Source organism: Falco rusticolus, chromosome 10 (assembly GCF_015220075.1).
Source record: "Falco rusticolus isolate bFalRus1 chromosome 10, bFalRus1.pri, whole genome shotgun sequence".
Classification (NCBI taxonomy): domain Eukaryota; kingdom Metazoa; phylum Chordata; class Aves; order Falconiformes; family Falconidae; genus Falco; species Falco rusticolus.
In genome coordinates this window covers 29,172,067-29,183,048 of record NC_051196.1, presented here as the reverse complement: position 1 = coordinate 29,183,048, position 10,982 = coordinate 29,172,067, and the positions used below count along the sequence as shown (strand labels likewise).

Genomic DNA, 10,982 nt, shown 5'->3' with positions numbered 1-10,982 from the left:
TAAATTACTATCTCATTGTGATCCAATCTGAATTTATGCCAGAGTTTCAGACCATAGATTAGAATCTATTCATTTTATATTTCAAATGGAATTAAATGTTTTTCTTTTTCCCCTTTAACTTGAAAGGAACAGAGCCAAAGCGTAATGCACTTTTATCACCCATGCCACAAAAAACAAGCAGCATCAAAATAAAAACAAAATTTAAGAGTGTTTGTAAAAAATATATTTGCAGTTGTTTTGCTCTTTAAAACACAGGTGCCTCTGACAGAGATCACTGTGCCATATACATAATTCGCAAGAGTGTTCCTGCTAACAAAGTTAGTTATTACTGATGGATGGACAAAATTCTTTTGTTTGCCACAAACAATCACCTGGTCTTCCGCATTAAGTATTTCCAGATTAAGTACCAGGTGCTAGCAACTTGTACAGATATTAAGGAGCAGCCCCCTTAAATTTTACCAGGGCTGCATCAGACCCAGCAGTAGACATTTCTTACAGAACAACAATCAGCCAGGTGCAGTTAATGTATACATAGCATGTAACTGAAACGGACTTCACTTAAAAATAAACTGCAGCGTGGCTTGGACTGTTACTTTTTCATGTGTGCATGAAAGAACAAGTCTGCTGTGAAGGTAGCTCATCGTAAGATGAGGCTTTCTCAATTTTAGTCAGCACAATACAAGAATCATATTCTGGGAAGCTTAGGGCTTGGTGAAATTGTCAACAGCTGCTTTGATGCTTAGATTTTACAAAGAACACAGCCTCCAATTTCAATAGAGGCACATAAACATACACATCCTCTCTTTCACATATAAGATGTATGTTTCCACATACAGACAAGCAAAATGTGTAACTGCAAGGTATTTGCCTTTGTAGGACAAATCCTGCATTCCCTTACGTCCTATGCATTTCTGCTGATCTCAGCACTGCCTCTGAGATTGAAATTTGTTTAGTAACAGTACTTTGTGACTAATCCGGTATGGAGTCTGCTGGACACAGCAAAGCTGTATGGGCTCCACTTTGAATGATAGAATAGGTCTGCTTTGGGGTGTCTGTGTGAGAGGATGAAGAAAAGATAGGAGGAGGGGGAGCTGAAGTGGACACTGTTATACTCTGACCTCCATCACTAACCACAGTCACTTCTGTTGCTCCTTCTTGAATCAAAGCATTAAGGCCTTCTAAGTCAGAGCAGCTGATTCCAGAGCTGGTGATGAAAGCTTGGTTTGCTGAGGCCTCGTGACTGCTGACGGGAGCAGCAGGAATCAGAGTCTGATGTAAAGCACTTCCATCGCTTTGGTCATGGGTTGTGAGAAGAACTGCTGGTTGTGCCACAGGCCCTGCTTCACTTTGAGCTATGGGAGGCGGAGGTGGTGCCAGCAAACTGACTTGGCCCAGAAGCTGCAAGCGGCTGTTGGCTGAGAGGTCTTCCTGATTCTGGCTAACTAATGTAGGAGGCATAACATTCACTGATGCAGCCTGAACAATACTGTTAGTCTGAGGGACCTGATGACCCACAATGATCTTGACCCTTCCCTCATTGTATGGAGAAACCTGAGCAGCCTGAAGTGGGACCTGGAGGTGACTGACAGTAATTGGGGCACTGGTGTGCCGACTGGGATCCATCTGGAGCTGCAGAACAGCCAGTTCATTATTTTTAGATCCATTATACATACTGTGCTGCTTCTTATGACTCCTAAGAGAATCTTCTCGGACAAAGGAAGCATCACACAGGTCACACTTAAATGCTCTCTTGGCATCCAATTTGGCAACTTGCCTGGAGCCACCTTGCTTTGGCCTATCTCCTTCCTTCTTCTCCACAGTTTGCTTCTTGGTCTTGACTTTGTCGCCATGAGCCTTCCTCACATGAGTTGTCAGATTGCTCCGCTGCTTGGTATCAAAGCTGCAGAATTCACATTTGAAAGGACGATCTTTGCAGTGAATTCGCTCATGCACTTTCAGAGCTGCCTTGTTGGAGCAAGAGTAGTTGCACTCGGAACACTTCACTGGTTGTTCTGGCTGATGAGTTCTTATGTGGTGCCGAAGGCTTGTTTTGTTTCCACACTGAAATTCACACTCTGGACACTTGAGAGTATTTTCCATGCTGTGCTTGATACGGATGTGTGATTTCAAGTTTCCTTTCATGGCACACCGGACCTCACAGAACTCACATTTGTAAGGTTTCTCACCAGAATGCACACGCATGTGCCTTTTCAAGTCTGAGTTGATTTTAAATTTAGCAGGACACATCTGACATTGGAAAGGAGCATCTCCTGTCAACAAAACCAAGAGTTAAAATTAAGATGAGACACCAAGATTCACTGGAGAGACCAATACTATGATGAATTATGTACAGCTGATTTGTTCTAAATACCTGTAAACTCCCAACATATTTTCAAGATGTAGAGAACTTTAATGGCACAGTATTTATCATCTGGTCTGACATATTTGTGTGCAAACTCTCCACAAGCATGCTTGCCCACACCTGTTGCTTTTTCATGTCTGCATCTGTAAGATACTCTCTGTTTTTGGTTCATTTTGTGTGTAAAACTGTTCAGCGTGCTTCAGAGAAGGGACTGAAGCTTGTAACTTGTCCCTCTTTAGCAACAGTGGATCTCAACTAGTGTTTAATAAAAATAAACACAGTAATTTTAACAGCTGCTATATTTTTGAACCTTAAGAAAACAACAAACACATCTACTTCTCAAGTTTACACTACAAGATGTACAGGGAGGCTTGCAGGTTAACTTTAAGCATAGGTAAATGGTAGGCTACTGCAGAAACAGATACTCAATGTGCACTGTTACTGCTCAACCTTTCCTTACTGCCTCAACACATTCCTTACTGCCTTTCTTGTACATTTGTTCACATGGTGAGTTAGATCAGCTGATAAGAAAAACTGATTACTTTTTTTGGCCTGGTTCATGTGGTATGGCACAATATTACTGCTGGCACAGGAAGGCAGTGGAAACTCTTGTTGAGAACATAGGGAGATGCAGGGCCAAAAGTCCATACCTAGGTCAGTGTCAGGTAACTGTACAAATATAGCATTACTACAGTTAGAGAAGAGGAAAAAAACCAAAAGGGATCACAGCTACAGAAACGCAACTGGAAAAGACAAATGTGAGACCAATGAAACATGCCTGCAAGTATGTGACTCTAGGGCAATGTGCTTACACAGAGAAGTAACATTAAGCTTTTGTTTTCCTGGCATTTCAGCAACCAGGGAAGAGATATTTGCACCGTGTTTCATACGTAACCACTTCAAGAAAATTTAGTATCAGTTTGTATTCATGCAAACGGTGTAGAAAATATTCATAAGTGCTTTTTTTTTTTTTGAGAGCAATGCTGATCCAGAAACCTAACAACAACAGTTGAAAGCCTGTCAAATTCTTAACTGATAAAAAATGGAAAATGAACCAGAGTCATCTGCAAGATCTCTATAAGCCTATTTATGTCAGACTACCTACAAGAATAACCATTTGAACTGCCGGGATCTAAACCGCTATTTTGCATTTTCTTTATTTGCAGGCTTGTGTCACAACATGCATAAGCAAATTAAGCTGTAGCTCTGTTTAGTCCATAATCAATTCAGGGTAAAGACCAGTGACTCTGTTCTGAAATAATTTAAAAAAACATCCAAAACAAACCTACCAACCCAACTAAATAACTGTTCACTTTTTCTTTTTAAATCTAAATATATAGTTCTCTAAAATCTACCTAAAGACTTCATGCTCAGGTATTTTATTTTGAAAAAGTAGAAGACTTGTTTTTTAGGTTCTAAGACACCCTTGGTGGGAGAAGGAAAAAGAGACTGTACTTAGTTCAGCAAGCATTTCTCTTCTTTAATAATCAAACTGCAAATGGATTTATTTTATAAGTTAATATTTTATAGAGTTTGTGATAGCTGTATAATTTTGCATAATTTACTTATCCAGCTACATATGTCATAGGTTTAGCTGCATATTTTTCAAATCAAGTTGTGGCCTACTGTGCTAATCCATGTATCTGTTTAATAATTGAGATACATGGTGTATTATCTATATTAAACAGATTTTTATTAATGAAGATGCACTGTTTGTTCATCTAGTTTATTTTAGTCTCAGCTGCACGCTCAGCTACTGAATTTTTATCTGCTTTGCTCATGAAGGCACAGTATGTATTTCAATGACTTAATTTTCACATACAGGATGGCAAAATGTATGAAAAAGAATTAATAATTTTACAGAATATAGCAAAGTATGTTGGTTCAGTTCATGTAAAGAGCGATCTATTACTTTTCTTCATATTTCTGTTCATACATAATTGACACTGACAGAATATAGCTCAACAAAAAGAGTGTGTGATCCTGGAATTAATTGTAAGAGTAGTTTTACTCAAATTAACAGGAAACTGATCTTCAGATGACTAGTTCAACAAGTAATGCTATGTAGATGATCTCACTCTGAGCAATGTAGATTAGACTCACCTTCTAGAGAATGACTAATTCCAGTAAGCAATATATTCTACATACCAGTCTTACTTTTCTCCTAAAACTGGCTGTGTGCATAACAGCTTAGTAACCCAACAAGAATGAAACAATTACTTTCAACATTCTTGTGCCTCCTTTCAGCAAATCAAGAAAATATTTCTTTACAAAAGAGGATTGTTTTGAGGAAATGGATGAGACAACAAAACTGAAGACTTGAATTTTAGCATAATTCAGTTGCTAAAAATACAACAGACTGACCTGCCGAAAAGAAAGAAGGTAGCCTAAACCCCCTTTCCCAACTACTGCAATATTTAAACTCACAAAAATCTGTCTGCTGGAAATACAAGAGAACCATGATCATCCATATCTTCTCCCACAGCCAAATTCAGAGCATACCTGTCCATGTCCATAAATGCACAAGTATGCACGCTCTTGTATGACACGCGAAAAATGCAAAACTGTATTCTCTGATGACTGTGTTTACTAACAGATAACTCCTCATAACAACCCATACTATTTTGACTGACCATCACATCATCTTCTCCAGCAATACAAAGAGGGAAATTTGTAAAACAACTGCCTGGCAGTCCTGCCTATTCCATCACAGGAGATTTGTGAAGTATAAAAGATTCTTTTCTGCCAGAGACAGATTGGTTTAATGCTCCCCTCCTTCACAATGCACAAGGATTTATTTTGAGTAGATAAAAGAAATAAATCCCCATCTTGCACACATCTGAACTAATGTTGTTCAGTACTCTAATTCAGAATCAGATGTAGGATAGGTTCAAAGCTAATCTAGTAATCACTGAACCATAACCACCTTGCAGCTAAAATTCACAGAACTAATCAAATGTATAAAACACAACACAGAAAGTAATGCAGTACCCTGGATTAGGTAAAAAACAACATACAAAGACAACTGTATAAAGACAACTGTACAGCAGTGTCTCTGCAGCAAATGTATTCTAGGAACAATGTATAGAAGAGAAATCTGATTGAAATGAAACTTTGGCAAATAATGCAAATATAAAATGATACAATGTTTCTAAGCCTGGAGGCTAAAGCTTTCTATCCATACAGCAAAAATGACATGGGCAGAATACAGTTCCAGCTGCTCATACTACACTGTTAACGTCCATCAGTCTGCACATGGAAGGTACCACAAAGAAAGGTCTACAAAAGATGTAACTTCAATTGCTGATTACTTGATAACTTACTAATGCAAGAAAAAAAAATTACGCAGTAGAGGTTTGCGCTGATATAACTAGTTCAATTTTAAAGTAATTTCAGTGTTTCTAATATAGCAGACCAGATTTGAGAGACACAAGATAGGAACCTAGATGCTCTTAATCAATCAATCAGATCCTTCAGTTCTACTGGTTTGAGAACATCTAATATGCTGTTTCAAAATAATTTTAAAAGAAAATCTACCAAGAGTCATATCTGTCTTCTGATTATTTCCAGGTACTTAATAGTAGAGCTGTATCGCTCTACTAGATTCTGTACCCATGAAATTCACAGAAGCTAGATGCCTAGGTGCTTTTGAGAACTCAAATAGGCCCTTTCTAGCATCTCTTGATACCTCTGTGCCTTTTGAAGTCTTCCCTATGACCTTCAAACTTTTACAGATCTCAATTTTAGTATAAACGTACCTGTGTGGGATCTGAGATGTACAGTTAGCTGGCTAGAGTTGCGGCTTGCATAAGGACAGATCTGGCATTTAAAAGGACGCTCATTGGAGTGAATGCGCTGGTGCTTGTTGAGGCTGCTGCTGTCAGCAGCTGCATAGTCACAGTGTTTACATTTGTAAGGCTTCACCCCAGTGTGAGAACGCATATGCATCTTCAGCTTATCTTTACGACTAAAACATTTGTTACAAACTTCACATTTATGGGGCTTGTCTCCTGAAACAAACAGAAAAGCATCAACAAATCAAGAATTTTTGTACTATAAGGATGTTGTTGCAATAACAGAACCCAAAACCTAAAAACCTGAACACTTAAGAGAAATGGGACTAGTTTTCAAAAAACTGACCCTGGATTTTGGCAGCCATCCTATCAGCTAAGAACTCTTCTATGCCCCAGAAGGCTGCATGCACATTGCAACAAATTTAGAGGCCCTTTGGAACTTTCTCCCTGTATAACTCTGAAATTGTTGTTTAGGGGAACGGGAGGTGAAATGCTGGAATCACTGTTCTATATGAAGAACAAACTAGGTTTATGCACTACCACCACACTGCAGCCTGATAAACACATGGTCTGCACCCCCAGAAATTTACCTGTGCCTTAAATTAATGCACAGTGTTCATGTCTCATAGCTGCAAAGTGGTACTGCTCACAGTTGAGCATGCCATACCCAAAAAGGGGCAATCCTCCAGGCACAGAGAACTACAACACTAGAATGTACAGACATACATGTACCTTCTAACAATAGACACATTATTTTGCAGGAAAATAGCTTTTGGCAAAAAACAAAAAGGAGGAAACCAACCAAAAATAAAATATAGCAACTATAGAAACCTGTGTGCGTTCGTAGATGACGTTCCATATCCTTCATGCCATAGGAAGTCTTGAACTGGCAACCTGAAAATGGTAAGATTAAGATCATTAAATTAATGGAAAATCTAACAAAATATATTACTACCATATTCCCACAATATTCTGGGCATTACATTTATTTTCAAGAACATTTTCTGCAAAGTTCAGTATTAACAGAAAACAATTTTATCATCTTGTTTACTCACATCTACTTCAAATAGTGACTGGCTTACCTATGAACTTTAGTTTTCTAACGTTTCCCCTAGGAGGCAATTCACTCCCTACATTACCATTTTCCGTAAGCTTTGAAACAAATTCCCTGGAATCTCTGCCTATATTTGAGATGCTCTTTACAGTACACAGGGGATGCTGGGGGGGCTAATTCATTCCATGTATAACTTCAATTGGGAACTTGGGTAACAGCTCACCGTTCAGGAATTCTGTCCCAGTAGGAAGTGCTGCAGTTTGAGAGCACAGAAATGAATGCTAAGCATTTGAAACGTGCCTTTCAAATGAAGGCAAGCTTATGAAAAGAGAACACAACTTCTGCTACCATTAACTTGACTACTCATCTACACGACTGTCTCTGCACACGTCTTCTGAATCTTGCATGGTTTTTACTCTTTAAGGTCTCCAAACACTTTGGCTCAATCCATCCTTATAAAAACACTGACCAAACACAAAACATTTAACTCAAAATGCTGTACGTTTCTCACACACAACAACGCAGTTAGCAAAAAGGTAACAAGACTCTGATCTTACATTGCTGTAGGTGTAGACGTGGGCCAAAGTCTATACACAAACCCACTGCAGCATCACCAGAGTATACCACAGTACAGGACCAAAGTCCAAGGACATGTGAAATCAACAGCAAAACTACTACTGGTATCAATACATCACACCCTTAGTAAGGAGGGTTGCATTCCAGGTTCTGCACATCTTAACTGCTTAAGACAGCCAGAGCTACTGTGCCTATCATTACATGAAACCTACTGATCTTAAAATGAAAAGGAAGAAGGTAAGAGTCCACAACTTACCTGGATAGCAGCAGTTTAGCTTCTTCTGTGTAACTGAGGAAGTGGATTTTCTTGAACGTACTTTTGGTGGTGCAGAGACGATAGCAGCAGTTGGAGGCTCACTGCTCTCACTGGGCAGGTATGTTTGATAGCCATGCTCAAAAACAAACTCTGGTGCAGAAACTAAACACATAAAAGACCTTTATTTGAGAACATTAACTTCCCCAATCAGAAAAATCTAATAAGTTTCTAGGTTCATTAATTACTTCTCTGTTTTTTCCAGCAACATTCCTGTTCCTGGGTTCCTATTCACCTGGCAGAGGGGGAAAGGAAAAAGGCTTTTCCCTCCCTTGCTATCCTGCTATCAGTACAACCCTATGCAGGCACACTTGTCTCTCTCTGAATCATATCTGACTGCACCATTCAGTTTCTTCAGAAGTTCATTTTTTTCTGATGGCAGTCCTGGATTTGCACTAATAAAGGTATGTTTGTTTTTCCAACACTGGCTGTGCTACAGTCCGAAGAAGAAAAAAACTGAACTTATTTATATAGCAAATGTCAAAAGGCATCACATATTTTTTTTTTAAATTGTTAACGAAGTTCGGCCTCTTTCAACTATACTCTTTTTAGCTGTTACAAGAATACCAGGTGAGACTCCCTCAGCCAAAGTAGCAGCTTTTAAATCAATTAAACAACACTATACCCCAAAAGTGCAGAGGGATATAACTGCCTTCATTTTAAAGATGAGTAAATATGAAGCAGAAAAATGACTCATCCAAAACCCACACTGAGTTGAGGAATTATAATACAAAAATTCCTGGAAGCGAGCCCTAAATTCAGTGTGTTTCACTGCTCTTCCACATTCTCTGCCCTAATCTATCTAATTAAAATAAAATAATTTGGATTTTAGTAAGGTCTCAGACCAAAATAAAACAGAATATAACCACATATAGAAGGGCAAACCTTCACACGTGGAACAAAATTCTAGTTTTATTAAAATGTCTCAAGGATCAGGACCTCACTTGAGCCTTCACATAAGTAGAAATTTTGAGTAATATTTTCCCCGCCAATTAGTTGGGGGAGCAACGTTAGGGAATGCAGTGTTCTCACATAAAAAGGCCTGGATTGGTGCCCGACAGCAATTCTGTGTCTGTTTTTCATCAAGAGCACTCTTAGAAAAATAAAATGTATAGTAATTTGATTATTTTTCGTAAGTATTGACAATTTTAATTAGTTTGTTCACGCTGGTTATACAACAATCAGACTTACCGAATCTTCTAAATGAACTCGTGTATCTCAATTAGCAAATGAAGTACCTATTGTCATACCAAACCCACCAAGGCAGTGCAGCATGCCACTTGTTTTCCTTCCTTTGCATGCAGGTACGTGATGACTAAAACTTATTTTAGCTTAGTGTGGTGGGGACAAATGAGCAGAGGGCTACGAAACATTGCTGCTTTGCACAAGCTGGGTGCTTCGAGCTCCTGGTATGCAACACCGCAATACCTGTGATGGTCTGGGTCTCCGAAGCGATGGTCCTGGTTGTGGTTTGTGCCTGTGTGGACGGCACTGTTTCTTCCGACACAAACTGGACCGTACTGGCGGCCCCAGCTGTCGCACTAGTGAGCTGGCAGCCACTTTGCTTGTGCCCAACGAATGCGTCGAGGTTATTGAACTGCTGCTTGCAGATGCCACAGATGTGGATGTCGGGGGTGAGCTCCACCAGCACGGTGGTGCTGCCGGGAACTGGGGGAACAGGAGCACGGTCAAAAGCTCGTCCTGAGGAAACCGGGACGGCTGAGGCCGCCCCAGCCGACACATGGCCACCCTGCTGACCCTGCGGGCCCGGGGCTGCCCGGCCAGGCCCAGAGCCCCCCTCCTCCCCGCGGGCCCGGGCTGCCCGGCCCAGCCCAGAGCTGGGGGGGACACTCAGGGCACGGCGGGGCCGCCCATGCCCGCCTCCCCGAAGGCCTCGGGGTCCCGCGGGGGTCCCCGCCGCCGCGCCGCGGGGAGAGCACTCGCCCAGCGGCCGCGCCCCGCGGGGCTCGCCCGGGCCCCGCCGCCCGGGCCGGTGCTCCCGGCGGCCCGCAGCCCCTCACCGCCGGGGCGGCCGCGGCGCTCACCCAGATTCCCGGGTTCCCCCCCCAGTCAGGTTCCCGGGCTCCGCTCCCGCCCGTTTCATGCGCTACTCAGGTTTCGGGGCCTGGGCAGGTCCCGGCTCAACTCGGCTTCCGCCGCGCGGGCCCCGGAGCGCGCATACCCCGCTGGCGCGCAGCGGCACTTACACTGCACAGGGCCGGGGAAGGCCGGCGCCGCCCCCCCGCCGCCGCCGGGGTTCATGGCGGCAGCCAGCCCCGCACGCCGCCTCTACCACCGGCAAGGGGCTTATTACCGACGGGGAACCTCTCCCCCCGCACCTCTCGGCCGCCGAGCAGGGGCGGATGTGGAGGAGCCGAGCATGCTCAGTGGCAGCGGCGGGGCTGCGGCTGTCCTCACCGACCGCCGGGCTGAGGGCTCCCGCCGCTTCCCCACCCCCCAGCTGCTCTCCTTTCTGCCGGCCTGACGGGCAGCCCCCGGCGGGCCCTCACAAGCCAAATGCCGATATTAGGCCCTGTGGCCGCCAACGCGGGGCCTGCGCGGTCCGTGAGGGGCGAAGCGCCCCGGCTGAGGGGGGGGCAGCCCGCCCCGGCCCGGCGCTGAGGCGGCCCAGCCTCCCGCCGAGGCCTTCGTCTGAAAATTGGGGCTTTAGTTTGCCTCGCAGTGCTTGTGTGATTTGGCAACGAGTTTGCGCCGACACTGGGTTTTACATCTTGGGGTGGTAGAAGCAGTGAAAACTGCCTTGTGTTTTGACTTTTTGGGTCATATTGCTGGTCTTCATTTTTTTTGCTACCACAACACTAATAACTTATGCAGAGAGCTAAAGGGATTGCACGGGCATAATTGCCAGTAAACCACTCTGAT

General features: G+C 42.8%; 1 protein-coding gene across 1 annotated transcript; it reads right to left on the bottom strand.

Moving 5' to 3' along the window:
- Positions 1-200: 200 nt before the first annotated feature.
- ZFP64 (ZFP64 zinc finger protein) lies at positions 201-10,468 on the bottom strand. Its single transcript, XM_037403016.1, has 6 exons — positions 10,307-10,468; positions 9,528-9,767; positions 8,043-8,204; positions 6,988-7,050; positions 6,121-6,372; positions 201-2,270 (listed from the first exon to the last, which is right to left on the bottom strand). The coding sequence occupies exons 1-6, from the start codon at positions 10,359-10,361 to the stop codon at positions 970-972; spliced, it is 2,073 nt and encodes a 690-aa protein (XP_037258913.1). The 5' UTR covers positions 10,362-10,468; the 3' UTR covers positions 201-969.
- Positions 10,469-10,982: the final 514 nt, after the last annotated feature.